The 16349-nt window shown below is 39.3% G+C and overlaps 1 protein-coding gene across 1 annotated transcript in view; it reads right to left on the bottom strand.

Annotated features, from left to right (window-relative positions):
- The window catches only part of Znf385b (zinc finger protein 385B), a 405545-nt gene that overhangs the window by 31553 nt on the left and 357643 nt on the right, over positions 1-16349 (bottom strand). The window contains exons 8-9 of the mRNA XM_023719177.1: positions 12459-12511; positions 9280-9442 (exon numbers count right to left, since the gene is read on the bottom strand). Of these exons, the coding sequence (XP_023574945.1) occupies positions 9280-9442; positions 12459-12511 (216 nt within the window). The remainder of the gene's footprint in view (positions 1-9279; positions 9443-12458; positions 12512-16349) is intronic.

The following is a 16349-nucleotide window of genomic DNA, read 5'->3' as shown; positions in this document are numbered from 1 at the left end:
CATTATAATTCTCAGAGTAAGGCCAAATGCCCAAGAAACAAGAAGGGCTTCTGGTGTAAGTCCTACAGTCCCAAGACTAGAAAACCTAGAGCTCTGATACCCCAGGGCAGCAGGTGGTGAGTGCTCCAGCTCCAGAAAAGAGAGTGAGGAAATCCTTTTCTCACCCTTATTTTTGTTCAGTTTGGGCCCCTTGTCTTTTGGAAAGCGTCTGCTTATGCTGAGGATAGGTCTTCCTCAATAGCCTCCCATGACAATCTCCTCTGGAAACATCTCTGAAGACTACTCAGCAGTAACACGTCATCAGTTCTCTAGGGATTCCTTAAATCTAGTCAGGTTTACAGTTGAAATGAATCATCTGATGCTGTTAAAATGATTTTTTTGCATGTAAATCTATAGGTATAGACCTATTTTTCTAGAAATGGTATGGTATATTAGGTTCAGCGTGATAGAAAACAATGATGGCTGACCATTACAAGGGGCAGCTGCTATCTCTCACTGACAGCAGCAAGGAGGGACAGGTCAACTAAGACACTGCAGGAAGACATCATGATGATGATGATGATGATGATTTGTATGGATAGGCGTGGTGATCCAGGCTTGTAATCACAGCTCCATGGGAGACTGAGGCAGGAGGATTCCAAGTGGGAGTTGAGTCTGGGAAACTTACTGAGATCCTGTCTCAGAATAATAAAAAAAGGGGCTGGGGATATAGCTCAGTATGAATGAAGGTCCTGGGCTCAATTCCCAGGACCACACACAAAAAATATGTAAGAACATCAGTAACAGGTGTGTTCCTAGTCTAATTTACATTTTGCAAATCTCCTTTACATTCATTTTATTTGATTCATATCACTTGGTTGCGATGTAAGGAGGGTATTATTTCTGCTTTGGAGACCAAGATAAAGAAAGGCTCAGAAAACTTATTACCTTCTCTGAAGGCATAGCTAGTCAGAAGAACAAAAAAGACTAGAGGTGTGCTGTACAACATGGTAGCCACTTCTTTTACACTCTACTGGTCTATAAAATAAGAATCCCAATCTATTCCTGCACAGTATTATGCCCAGTGCTCATAAAAATAAACGTGGGTTTCAGAGAAAGGAATATAGAAAAATATACTTTAGAAGTTTTTCCAGAAAAGAAAGTTCAGTGTCAATACTGTCCGTTTAACACCATGTAGCACCAGACTGTAAGCATCATCAGAATTGGGAAGGATTTTTTGTTGTTGTTGCTATTTCAGGCTGCCATTAGGGCAGGTCTGATACAGCTTCTGGAGCTGGGAATCAAACTGTGGAAGAGGCTCCAGATTTTTTTGTTTTGACCCTCCAATCTATCTTTTTTTTTTTTCCGGTACTGGGGATTGAACCCAGGACCCCACACTTGCCAGGTAAGTGCTTATTCTACTGAGCTATCTCCCCAGCCCTGCATCATTGGAATAGTCTCAGAATCCCTGCACCACACATTCTTAGCCTCTGTGCTCTGCACAGAGCATTGTACGTATTTACTGTACAACTCTGCTCCATCATCCAACCTTATCAGAAAAATATGTCACTGTGGACCTAACCTTTCTGAAGCAAATAAGTGGAATGCTACTAAAATATAAGTTATAACCTTTGTGGAAATCCCAAGGGCATTTATAGTTCTATATTTATAAAATTATTCAATGTACATACAGAGTTCTTTTACAGTCCAATATTCTTTCAGGGCAGAAAGATTATAAATGGACATCATCAAATAAGAGGAATACCAGTTAAAAGTAGATAGTTTTGTCTGAAGAGAAAAAGGTTTTAATAGTGATAGATTTAGCAAAGAGATAGCCAAGTTTTGCTTTTTAGAGTGCTTTATAACATATACCCAGTAAACAGGAAGATAACACATCCTTAGTAAATCATAAGTCAGCTTCAACTTTTTGATCACTTTGCTTAGAAGAACACTATAAACAGCTTTTAAAAGTAGAGAAACAAACAGTAAATGCTCACTATTCCCAGCACTAGAAGCTTCAGAAGTTAGTTTCTAGGCAATGAAAAGCACTTAACAAAGAATCTTCAGCCTCCCCCGACAGGATGCTGTTGTCAAATACAAGGTGCATGGGCAAAGATGGAGGCAAATATTTTATCTTTGAAACTGACTTTGAAAGTCTGTATGATGTATGCGTATCTCATGAAAATGTGTGCTTTTGTATAATGGTCTGTTCTTTTTAGACAGATGGGGCTTATTTATGTGCTACATGATTGTACCTTAGAACTTCAGACTTAAGATGTTTGCCATAAATATAGTTAATCTATTATTTTATGAGGGATGCTAAATCTTGGCCTTCTTGTTTGGATAGATGTATGCCAAATTTATGATGGTGCTTGTTATAAATGACAGTTGCTGTGAAAGCAAAAAACTATCATTTTCTTCTTCTCAACAGCACAAGGTCCTGATGGTAGGCAGAGGATACAGAGGAGCGGGTAGTTTCAGAGATCTTGCTGGCTAATTGATGAAGTCCTGTGACAGTCCATGGAAAAGAGACATTGTCATTTGGGAAACATTGCACCATTGGTAAGACTACATAAAAACCATGAGCACAGACAAGGGAACCTATAAAGATGATGAGACAAAGGCTTCTGTTTTTATCTTTAGAAGAAAAATTATTTGACACAATTGAAAATACACTTTCATAAGGCAATATGGTGACCACAAAAAGCCGAACTAGAGCCTTTCTAGGGAAACGACCCTGATCTACCAGTTGATAACAGTTTGAGGTTCACACTTGAGCAACAGCCATCATGCAGAAGCACAACAGGCTGAAAACTAAAATGAGTTGCTCGAGGCAGTCTGTCCCCTTTCCCCCCTTGTCTGCTCTTTTCTAACACTGAGATCTTAGGCTCTGCAGTTGGTCACAGGAGTGGGGTAAACAAAACGATCTTCCTGCTCTTGGTGGGAATCTTTTAGATGAAATGGTTCAAAAATGCTACTTGAAGTGTGGGCAGTGCCCAAGCCAACCGAATTGTACCCTGTCGGAGGCAGGGCAAGGCTTGTATCACATTGGCCATGTCCTTTCTCGATGCTAACCTCTATTCCTGTGAACATATTTGTCTATAGATGTGTAAATCTACAGTTGGAGGCTGGAGCTTTGAAAATGCTTTTCATTTTTCTATTTATCCAAAATGAGTGCTTTTATTCAAATTTACCCTTGAAAAACTTTGTAACTTCCAGACACATCTTTGTTCTATTAAAGTTAAATATCACAGATTATATACTGCCCAGGAGCTTAAACTTTATCAGTAAAACAAAGCCTCATTGGTCCTTAACTGCTACAGAACCCATCAAAAACAGCAACAGTCTGCAAGTTAGCAAGCTATTTGAAAGTACTACATGGTCCTACTCAATAACTGCAAAACAAAGTCATGTAGTGGGCCCAAGTTGTCCTGCTGGAGTACTCGCATTTATTCCTCTAAAGTCAGAGAACTTTAGAAGTATCAGGAATAATGGAGTAGGCAGGGAACAGGATCCCTGAATTTCTGTCCATTTCTGATGGAATCCTGATCTGAGTTGTACAGTCTTTCACAAGCTGTTTAATTTTTCTAAGACCCAGGATTTTCACCCCTGTTCCTGGGAGCAGCTTAAATGTGGTGACTATATAGCAATCTTTTTACCCCAAATATCCAACATGGTAAGAAAAAAAATAAAGAAACTCCCATTAGCTTGGAAAGCCCTTTGGGGACATGAAAATATCTTTCTGCTCATTGCTGTACTCCAGGACCTGGCAAAATATACAGACATTCTGTGCCATGGGACAGAACAGTGGTAGCAAGCCTATGGCATGCATGTTGTTGTGTTTTTCTCTTAAGACAAAAGATGTAACATAGAGTTGTTTCTAAACTACAACCTCAATATTGAGGTTTAATTGCAATGGAGCACTTTTGATATATAAGTGGGTTTTAGATTACAGCTCGGGCACTCATGTCTAAAAAGTTTGCCATCCCTGGTATAGATAATAACTGCATGCACAGGGAATAAGCGGAGATCATTTTTTGCATGAATAAAAGATGGATACTAATTTCAGCCCTGCCCATCACAATGTTGTAGAAAGGATCAAATGAAAACATACATGTATGCACAGCTTGTAAAGTGAACACGCTCAAGATGCTCCTACGGTGACATTTCAAGTACAACATGTTCATCCCATTGTATTTGCTCTTAATTGCCTTTACAAATATATCGGTGGTATTGTAAAACATTTCCTATGCTTTCATATGCTTAGAAAGCAATTGACTAAAAGCTGTTCAGCTCCAATAGCTTTATGTACTTTAAGCTAGAAAGGTATTTTTTTCCATCATGCTTCCTAGTTCATATTTTAAAAATGCAGTAACAGGGCAAGACACATGGAATGTTAGCTTGCCTGGCCCAGTAGTTTGCTATCAGGTTGACTATCACAATAGTTTGTTATAGGGCTGGTGAGATGGCTCAGTGGTCTAAAGCACCTACTTAGAACAAGCCAAGCTAAGCAAAGCACAGGGACCGCGGTTCGATCCCCCAGCACCACATGCCAGCCAGCCCCGCCCCCTGGTGGGCTGAGCTGGCCACACATGAGCACGTGCGTGCACACACACACACACACACACAAATAAATAAATAAATAAATAAATAAAAAAAATTAAAAAAAATAGTTTGTTATATGGGAGAAATAGAGTTTTTCAAAGGCTCTGTGTTTTTTGAACCTGTTGTGAGTTGTTAAATGCTGTCACAAAAGAGTCTTCAATTTGATGTATGGTGCATATTATCCCAGGGATGTATACTGTTGTATGGAATTATGACACTTGGACTCCTGGGAGGAATTTGGGGACAGCGTCTGGCCACTATGTTCTAGTCTCTTCCTGCAGCTGCCTAATGCTTGCTGTGTTTTGGCCCCAATTCTCCCAAAGCACATTTCTTCCCTGCTTCAAGTTCCTCCTGATGCATCATTAAAAGTCGGGGCAGATCCCAGGAGGTTGTAAAGCTATTACTTTGTGACCCCAACTTCTAAAAAGTGAATAGGACAGCTATTTTTATTAGTCTATCCTTAATAAAAGTATTTAAAATATCACATGGCTGCAATTCCTTACACTAAAAGATATTTCTGTTATCGGAGTTTAAACCCATTTTGCTTACTGACCTGAGAGAGCACAAACAAACAAGCCCGAAAGCTGGCCACGACAGCCCGGAAGCCTCAGATAGGTTCGTTGCATTATGACAAGTCTCTCTGTATTGCAGAGATCCAGACGTATCATGAGCCAAATTATGTCTCCAAATGTGACATAAAAGAGAGAAATGGTTGTCTCAAGTGTCAAAATAGTAGGGAAGAAGGCTTCCCTGGCTCTTGGACGACCGCTAGATTGCATCTTGGAATAAGTAATGTGAGCTCTCAAGCAGCTCTGAGAGGTCACCTCGGGGCCGCGGGCTCCTTGCCAGACACTCTGAAATCAGACCTCACCTTGAGTGGTGCTCAGTGAACCCCCGGATGGGCTCTCCCAGAATACTCTTCTCAAAGCCTGCTGTCATTCAACAAGACTCCCGTGCTAAGCTTTGAGGCTATGATATGAGACTGGAAATTGAATTAGTGAATCCTATGGATGTGGTGCATCCTTGGATATTTGAAATCTGGTATCTTCGACACAGAGCAATGTTTCACTTTCATTCAAAATCCTAGGAATCATAGACTCTATCGAAGCTCACCTTTAGGAGCTCTCTATTCAAAAGAAAAAGTCAGATGCTAGGGCATTTCAGTGCCATGAGATTCGCTAGGTATCCGTGCATTTTCACGGTGACTGCTAGCTAATTGCTGGCTGACTCCTTGGAGGCGACACCATCTGCACTGAAGCACCTCACTCATTCGATGGCAGGGCAGTCATGCCTCTTCACACCACTTCATTGCCACATTTCACACAGGCTCTTCACAGAGGACTGGTGTTGTGCCCTCTGTTTTTCTAGAATTGTCTTTTTTCTTTTTTTCTTCTGATGTACATTTATTTTTATTTTTTTCCATAATTTTATTGAGAGACAAATAGCAATGAGAAAGTTTCAAATCAAATTGGTAGGACAGTTTCAATAATTAACACATTGCATAATGTCTTTCTAGTGGTTATTTGTTGTACAAGACGCAGACATGATATCCTATATTAGAACAAATCCCTCTATTCATTAAGAGAATGTAACTATATATCTATCCTAACCACTTTGAATACACAGATACAAAATGGACATTCATTTACATATCCCCTTTTTTGTTTAGTTCTGTCACTTGAATATTACAGGCGTGTTAACTCAGCAAAATATTCTAAAAGAGTTAGGTAATGCATAATAGTATTGGGTCTTCTGCTTGACTAGCATTGTCAGAAATTATTGACCTGAGTCCCCTACAGCTCAACATATAACAACATGGCTTTACTTCTTATACTTCCTAAAATTGGTTTTGTTTAAAGCCAATTCCAACAAAAGTCTGTAACATTGACAGAGTGGTAGGAGCTTTTCTTGGATTTAGAAATAGGTAGTTACACACTGCATTGTTTAGGCCTAGATTCCCATCTGAGCAAGGCTTCTACCTATTCAACTTGAATATCCCATAAACAACTTTAATGTTCCTTTTGTGGATATAATAGAATATATCAAAAATTTTTTTACCATTAATACTTACATAAAACATAGGGAAACATATAAAACTTGTATAACATTGCGATGAAATGAATTATACAGATTTTGAGGTAATATGGAAGATGATGTACCTCCAAAAATAGAAATGATTTCCAGTGTATCTAGTCCAAATAGGGTCCATCTCATAGTGAGTGAGGGCAACAGTGTTGGACCACAGGTCCTGTGGGAGATGGGTAGGGAGTGGCAGAGATGGCAAGACTCCAGATCGCACACAGTGCTGAAGAGATGCTGGAGTTCTCGCTGCTCTCATCCTCAGAGTTCTAGGTTTTACTTCTCTATGCTTGTTTAAATCTCTGTTGCCACTGACCCTGGTAGGCACCAGTGGGTTGCTCTCTAGGCAAACATAACTGATGAAATCCCTTTGCTTCACACCTATTAGCATTTGAACGTTAGGAGAAAAGCTTCATTTCATCAAATTTGACTTTAGTGTATAATCACTGGGTACCTTGTTGGTCTAAAGGATGCTGAAAACCTGTAATATTTGCTGTAAAAAAAAAAAAAAAAAAAAAGGATGCTGCAAAGTTAGCCCAGGCTCCTTTATTTGGAGTTTTCATTTCCATGCTGCTCTTCCTTTGATTCAATGCCTTAAACTTTGATCCTTTTCATAGTTCTTTATCTGCCCATTACTTTTACTACTATCCCTCGAGCAAACCCAGTGCACAAATAGTAAAATAACTTAAGTGAGACATGGCACACATTCGGGAATGTCTTTAGTATCTTCCAACTGTTCAGTTAAGGTCAAGCCACAAAGTAAGCCAAAAGAATGGCGCGGCACCATTCTCAATTATTTTATACTTTTATTTTTAAGTTCTGTTGGAGGTAAATAATACAATTCAGGTCATCAAATATGGTGCTCTGGATCCATCTCAGCAGTACACCACCTGTGGTGCCTGGCAAGCATGAGGTCCTGAATTCGATTCCTAGTACAAAAAAATCCTTTAGGTGGAGCATTATTTCATAGAAGCACCAATATTCTGTAGAAAATGAAGCCAGCCAGCCAGGCAGGCAGGTAGGCAGGCAAGTGATTAGGAATCCTGCTCTTCCAAACAGTACATAACATTTAGCAAACAACTGCTTCAATGTTTACCTTACCATGATTCGCAATTTCGTTCAAATGAAGACAATCTATGACACTAATATCCGTCTGTGGGTTAAAGATTTGTAGGAATATATGTGCATGTATATGTGAAGGGCTAATGTAATAATCTATTATTTACTATCTGTTCATCAGCTAACATGATTTAGTGATTCTATCACATAGAGACTAAAAAAAAACAATCCTTGCTACAAAATTTGCCCACTCATTCCTTCCAGGCTGCAGTACTTCTGAAATCAGTACCTGCAGGACCCTCTCAATAGTAGCCCTTTCCCCTCATGCCTCTGCACAGATTTCTGAACATTCCTTCTACAGTAATGGTTATGTCTTCTCCCAGGTTCTGCAAAGCTATGTGGAAGTGCCTGCAAGCATCCTCTTCAAATGCTACATGGATTGGGAGGAGCAGAAGATAATCAGAAGCGTGGGAGTGCTTCCTACAACAGGGAGGTCCCCAGAAAGCATCGCAAGAAAAGCAGACATGTGCCCTTGTCCTCGACTAGACAGTGCCTCTGAATTAGGCACTGAAAGAAGCGTGGGCCATGGTGAGCAGAGGTGAGCCAACCAAACAGCCAAGAGGCTTATTCTTTTTTCTGTTTCATTGAATGAACCTACTCAGAAATATTAGAGAGTCTACATCCAAAGAAATGGAGATGCTTTCTGAAGAGTCCCTTCCAGGCGGGGCGTGGTGGCACAAGACTGTAATCCCAACACTCTCATTATAACCTGAGCAGCTCAGTGAGAGCACGTCTCACAATAAAAAGTGAAGAGTGACCGATAACATAGGTTAGTGTGAATGCCCACTACCTCAAAAAAGAAAAAAAAAAAAAAACAAACCAGAAGGTCACTCTGTTAGTAGCTCATTTCTGTTTACATATAAAGCTCTGTTAATCAATTCATAATTCTATATAATAAGTGCCTACTTTATAAATAGTTCCCTTAAAATCTTTGAGTTCATTTGTAACTTTGAGAGAAGCCCTATAAAGATTTTTTTAAAAAATCAAATCTTTTAATTATTTTATACATTTATTAATATTACTTGCACAGAAAACTTCGTTCTTTTGCCCCTCAACCTTCCTTTGCTAGGGAAAGAGCATATAAGAACATCTATTATGAACAACTTTAAGAATTCCTTCAACGAAGAAGTCTGCAGTACACACTAAACAGAGAAAGTGCAGGAAAGAATAGTAACTTAGCATTTCAGGTCTTTTTCCCAATTTTTGTTTAAACACATTGTGACCAAATAGCCACCATTTATTTTCATGCATATATACTTATATATACATATTTATACACATATCGACTTTAATGTGTATATTTCACAACATGGAATGGCAACATATCAAATGCTTAGATTCTGTGCAAACGTAGAACCCTTCTCATGCAGGAAACGTATTAATATTACAAAAACAAACCATGGAGGGTAACATGCAGGGATTGAGGTCAGGAGAACAGGGCTTGGGAGGGGAACAGGGAGGAAACAAAGAACGTAAAGAACAAAAAGTGTCATTGACCTGATTTGTCAGAGCTGTTGCCTGTGATTGGAGTGGTGGAGCAGCTGGGGTTAGCCTTTGCGCTGTCCTTGGAGGGAACCATTTTGGGTTTACTTTTCGTTGCCTCTAGTGCTTTGACCTTCTTGGCATGTTTACTTCCTTTGTAGTGGGCCTCGGCCTGGCTCTACAAAGGAGAACAAATCAGGCTCATTTTTTGGCTACATAAAAAAACATCACAATGGATGATCATGCAGGAAGAAATACATTCAGTCATAGGCACCACAGACGTTTACAACTCAGCACTTGACTAGGTCGTTTGGCATCCACTGCAGTGTAGAGCAGCATCTGAGCAGTTTTAGCATACTGGACCCTTCCGTACAACACCAGACGTTACATGATTGGACAACAGAATTACGGCAAGATGGTGGTAAAGGTGCACTTTGTCATCAGTGCCTGCCCTCCCCTGCCTATTAAGGGTAGTTTCCAGACATTTGTCCGGCAGCAGCTGCCTTGAGTGACCTGCCCAAGCATGCAGGCCATGGAGAGATGACCTTCTGGAAATGTTTTCTTTTGGCGAAAACCCTTTCTGCCTTGCATCTCATTTTCTCTGAGGTCTGCTCTGAGACCAACTGGTATGACAAGAGAACATGCTAAGTAGAAATGACGCTGCATTTTAGAGATATCTACATGTATTTCATGCATCATTTTGAAGATTCCAGTTCCAAGAATTACTTAACATGTGCCCAAAGGAAGTAGGGGTCCTATGTCAGACATGATACTGGAGTCAAAGCAGTTAGCAGTAAACTTATTTAACATACGTAGAGCTGTGATATCAACACTAGACCAAAAGGAGAAAAAGAACAAGACAAAAGACAAAAGAAATTATAGCAAACTTAGAAAATGTCAATTTCCCCACACTTGGAAAATCCCCCCTCTGCCTAACCAAGGTTTTAATTTTTAGGTGCCTGGTATTAATGTATATAATAGCAACAAGAATCTAAGCAAGTGCACTTGAATTTCACCTTGAATAGACAGAAAAAATAAAACTTATAAGCATGTACTGGATTAACAACAAAACAAGATAAAACATATGTGGTATTTGCCTAAGTTATGTAAGTGAAATTATCATTACTTTCTAAAGTAATGATAATTTTTATCTTCATTTTATATCAGTGCTTTTTTTTTTGGCCAATGAAGCTGATAGGCTGCTGTGGAGCAAGATACATTGAAATGAAATCCTCAAGCGCCTGTGTGCCGATGTAAATTTCAAATTGGGAAGATTTCTACAATGGATACTTATAATGTATGCTTTGGTTGAATACGGGAGAAAAAAGTAAGGCAACAGGGAGAATATGTGATTCTTTCAGTAAAAGCATGAGTAGAGAGTATAAATATAATGAGAATTCCTAAGTATGATACTATTATTGACTTCTTGGTTATTATTAATCCTGGTGCCCATTGCTTAAATGGAGCCGTTATTCTACCAAGAGGCTACAAAACCCAATTAGCCATAGAATGAATATTAGTGAGCACTGTTTGGGCATTCATTTAATTGCAATAATATCCTATGAAATGGCTATTGTTATTAGCCTAATGAGAAATTGGGCCTCAAAAGTTATACACAAAAGTCACACAATCCCAGCACACTGCCGACTGAGGCCAGAGAAACACTGTGAGTTCAAGGCCAGCCTGGGCTACAGAGTGAGTTAAAGGCTGGACAGAACAATGTAGTGAGAACTTGTCACAACAAAACAACACAAAACCAAAACCCCCAAACAATAACAACAATAAAAATCACACAGGTAGACAGAGAAGCATTTAATAGATATGAAATGCTCACATGCATATCCTTGTTTAATTTTATGTGCACACATTATATATACAAATATCCATAGTAAATGAACCTTGTAATTTTATTAGAGGGGATATCTTGTAACTTAAAACTATAGAAATCTCTACAAGTATAAAATATCTACTTGAGTTTTGAAAATTATATTAGCATAATACATTCTGTCTGAGCTGGTGAGTAGCTAAGAAAGTGCCACTTTTTAGATACATAACAATTTTTATAGGATACCAGGACATCTCTCAAAGCCTCATCTCTTCCAGTACATTCAACGGTGCAGTGTTACTTTAGTGTTCTTTTGGCTAACGCAGTGTAGTTCTCTAGTACAAGAGAGAGTGTGATTTCCTCTTACTATTTCCTGGCATCCCTGCCGAAAGTTAACAGCATCAGTTAGCGCTTGAGATAAAGTTCCAACTGAGTGAACACTTCACCGGATGCCAAGACGGCGGAAAGAACTCTCAGTGGCTGTGATCGGTTTTCTCTTTGAGTTCTGCTGGTAGAGAGAAGGGCACAGGGTGCTTAGCTTCCACTGACTGTCACTGGGGGAAAGAAGAGTGGAAGACAGTGGAACAGAGATAGAGCGACAGGTCCCACTCACTCGCATTTGAGATCTTTCTAGTTTCCTGTGATATTCCCAGAGATGGCTCTCTGCTATCCTCCGTACTATATCTGAGGCAGTGTCAACAGCTTCTCCCTCCTGGGCAAGTGACACTGAGACACTGATAAATAGCTATGAGGTCAACCTGACTTCATTATCTGGAAATCTTAATTGAGGAGTGAAAGAAGCATGGAGAAGAGCCAGAAAACCCACGAACAGAGTTAGGCTTAATCAACAATCATTCTTGTATCGCTTTGGTTGGCCATGCCCACCAGCTTTATCCCCCACTGACTAACCAGACACATGGTTGTCTAGCAGCAGCCAGCTGCCTTCTGCATCTCCCTTAAAGCACTACCATGTTCTGAAAGTGACTGAAGACACATCTGGGAAGAACTGTGAGGGTTAGGGTTAGGGATGTAGCTCAGTGTGAAAACGTGTGCTTTGCACATGGGAGGCCCCACCAGCACCTCCAAAAAGAGAAGAAAAAATATTCCTATAGAGAATTGCCAGAACCACTGGCCTGAATGCTGCAGAAGAATGCATGGGCTAGGGAGGATGGCGCATGCCTATAATCCCGAGCTACTAGAGAGGCCGAGGCAGGAGGATTGAGAGTTAGTAAGCCCCCTGGATAACTTAGTGAGGCAGTATCTCCAAATTAAAAAAAAGAAAAAATTAAAAGGCTGGGATGCATCGCAGTGGTATGCTGCTTGCCTAGCTTACATGAAGCATCCCAGAATTTTCTTTTCTATTAATTACCTTTGTTGCTAAAATCCTTTCTCTTCCCACATCTTCTATATTTCTGTTGCCTGCTGGTTCAAATACAAAGATAAAGAATGAGGTAAGGTATTACTTGAAAAATAAAAATGTAAGTTCTAAGACTCACTGGACTCTGCTTTCCAGTGCTTACTTAATTTCTAATTTTTACTCCAAAGAGATCACCAGCATCTTCAATCAGGACTTTCAAATGTGTTCATTTTGTATGGAAAGATGATTCTGAACCCAAATTCATAAAGTGATTGGACAAAGGCAATCACCCTGGAGAAGGTACCTGACTCTGGACCAACAAAACCAATTATTTTACATTTTAAGAAATAATTAAAACTATTCCCTCAATTAAAGAAGGTATATCATGAAAGCTCCTGAGATGCCTGTGTGATAAGTACTATTAGTTCAAAATCTTATACACTAAAATGTTATATAAAACATATGTCAACATAGGCTGACCTAACAAAGATAAACCTGATTATTTACTGTACAAATAATTATTTGGCACCGGCCAGGTGTTAGATATCAAGAATAATTAAAGAGAAAGACCTTCTACTCACAAGAATGGTCCTGGCAAGAGAAGAAAGGTATGCACATAACAGTAATCCAAAGTAGAAGGTGGAGAGTGCTAAGCAGAGAACACCAAGGAATGAAGGGAATTCTATGACAGGAAAATCTCTTCAGATCGGAAGAGATCATGGGAGGTTCAGGAAAAAGGGGCCTCAGAGCTTCACCTGGTTACTGGGGTGAGAGTCCGCAATGGCTGTGTAGAGGGGGAGTATTTCAAGCTCAGGAAATAGCATGCATGTGGGTATCGTATCCTGTGAACTATATAGTGTCCCCTGGGCATAGCTCCCTAACAGCTTTCTAGAACACAAAGACTTAAGGAAAACAGGAGGAAAAGCTGCTATATCGTGATACCTTGAAATGATGCTCCCCTAGAAAGAAAACAGTATTTTTCTGTTGAGAATCAAATGTTCTATTAGGAGGCATTTTGAATAGATGATTATGCCGTAAGATGCCGCATTCACATTACAGATTTTATTTTGTGCTGCAACCATGATTCTGTATTCGAAAAACTATCTACTTTGAAGGCTTAATCATTGTTTGAGGTAAATGTATGACATTTCAAATACTACAGTAAAAACATGAAGATACAAAATATCACTGGGTAATAGCTAAACAATTACTTGAATCTTTGATCTACATCTTTACTATTACAGTTCTTTTTTTTTTTTTTTCTGTAAACTTGCTGCATTGATGAGATTAGACAGTCCCAGAGACAAAGCTACAACACAGGAAACAGAAGATACACCCAAGAGAAAGGCTTACTTAATCCAAAGATTGCTAGTAAGTCTTTCTGCTGATATTGGCAACTGTAAGTCCTGCAATATCAGTAATGACATACTCCTGGCTTTGATATTCACTTCATTCAATCCTCATCTACTGGAACCTGTTGAAAACAAAGTCCAGATAGAGTTATGACCATTACGAGTTTTACAGTTTAAGACAAAGTCTTTGCTAATTTCTAGCTCACATCCAGTGAAACATTACAGATTGCAGCGGCATAGCCAGGCTCGCCAGAATGCATAATTCCAGGGTGTGCCACACACCTGTAGTTCAACCCGAATACTATCTTCTGGGTTGTGAGCAATAAGAATTCTGCATATGGCTCTCTGCATTTATGGTTTTAGATCACGCCTATAAAGTAACTCATAGATTCCAAATATTTCTGTATTACCAAAGAGAAAAGTAGTGACTCTCTGAGAAGAAAACAAAGTGTACTCTAAACCATTAATTCTCTTTGGGCCCAATTTGGATCTTATCAAATAGTACAAGACAGGAATAGAGCTCTGGGGTCACAGCTGCTTTGAGATGCAACTATTTGAATCAATGAATACTACAGATACATTCATTCACTTTGTCAGAAGAATTCAGTGTGGGCAAAATATTTCATTTATGTAATTGCTGAGATCATTAGTGAGCACCAAGTTAATATTTAAGTGCAGCCTATTAGTTAATTGAAACTCTTACTACTCACATTTCTGGTGCATGATTCTTTGGTGGAATTATGTTACAGAAGGTAGAAGTGGACCAACTATGACAGGATGGGTGTGATTGCTTTGAAAGATGTGGCTGCTGTAGTTAATAATCACTTGGGAAATAGTGAAAGAGATTTTTTAAAAAGTTCTTTTTAAAATAAATAAAATAGCTCTGATGGAGCTTCCAGTGCATAAGACATTGTCTCATTGTCCCTTGTCGGTTTCAGATTGCATTTTAATCATTGAGAGTGGGTATTAATTTTAGATGATTCCCAGCAATCTAAGCTCTGCCCCTAGATATCCAATTATACCCTAAGTTACCAGTTTCGGGGTGAGGAGGTCAGAGCAGAAGAGAGACAATTATTTGAGGGTGGCTGTGTCAACTGTGATCTGAGTCTAAATCCCTTTATTTGTTCAATTCTGCTTTGTTCTAGTTTTCTACTTTATTTCATATTAGGCCATAATTGAAAATTATTTCCTTTAAAAGCCAAGTTGAGCATATTGTTATGGTTTGTTTCTGGATGTCCCCTCCCCCAAAGCCTCATGCAGTCGTGGGGCAGGCTTCTAGAATTTTTGATTGATTTGTGGTCCAATCCTGGGATTACGGGTATGAGTCCTACACCGCCCCGGGGTTGGTCACCTACATACAACATAAGGGAGGGAAAGAGGCTTGCTTGTTGCTTCTCCCTCTTTGCTCCTGCTGCTTTGGCTGTCTTCCACCACTGTGAATGGCTTCCCTCTGCTATGTGCTGCTCTCCCCTGGAACCAGTCGAGTATGGACTGAAACCTCCACAAACTGTGAGCTACGTAAAACTTTTCTTCCTTAATTCTGGACAATGGGTATGTTGTCCCAGCAATGAGAGAAAAGTAACCAAGATGCATATAAATGTGTTGCAATAAAGTTAAATCCAGAAGATTACTCTTTTAGTTCTATCCAGAAATACTACAAGCCCAGCATGTGAGTGAGAAATACTATAAATTATAGAGATTGTGTCCTGAAAAGGATTTCCTCCAACAGCCTGATGGGAGGATGCTTATGTAACTTTTTCCAACATCGTGAAAGCACAATAAAATGATTTTTATTTAATGTCATAATTTCTGTGACATTATTGCAATTTACTTAGGAATTTAGTTACAGAAGGTAGAAGTGGACCAACTATGACAGGATGGGTGTGTCTTTGATGTTTCCCCTAAGAAAATAACACCAATTTTATTTTACAGTATTTATTTTGTCTGATGGACTGGAAGTCAAGCCTGAGTCAGTTTAATGATAAGTGTGTGTATGTGTGTAAACCCACTATGTGTGTTAGGTTTTCAACTTAGACAAGATAAAGGAAATGAACCCTGGCAAAGCAGGCCCACAACCTGTCTTCCAGATCCTAGGAAGGAACCGGTCATGAACCTCACAGATAATGCAATTCATAAACTATGGTCTCGACATTATTACCTCTAGGGGAAGACAAGGAATGCTCTATATTCTGATAGAATTTTGAATATTAAATAATAAGAAGATGAAAATTTAGGAAAATAGGTAATTTTTTTTAAAAAATATGCACATAGAAGTCTAACCTTTTAGAATTTGTAAAGCTTAGAAATTTTTAGTTTAAAAACACTCTGAAGGGCGGGGATAGCTCTGTGGCATAAGCACCTGCCTGGCGAGTGGAAGGTCCCGAGTTCAATCTCTGGTACCAAAAGAAAACAACAACAACAAAAAAGCACTCTGAAACTCCAAGTGTGAGGAGGATCACAAGTTGTACCTAGCTGGGCAGCACAGTGACTTAGTGAGATCCTGTCTTTAAAACAAATAAACAAAAACAAAACAGATTGGGGATGAAGCTCA

Source organism: Octodon degus, unplaced genomic scaffold (genome assembly GCF_000260255.1).
Source record: "Octodon degus isolate 3935 unplaced genomic scaffold, OctDeg1.0 scaffold00065, whole genome shotgun sequence".
Taxonomy (NCBI): Eukaryota; Metazoa; Chordata; class Mammalia; order Rodentia; family Octodontidae; genus Octodon; species Octodon degus.
Note: the sequence above shows the minus strand (reverse complement) of the source record. Positions and strands in the feature narration are given on the sequence as shown.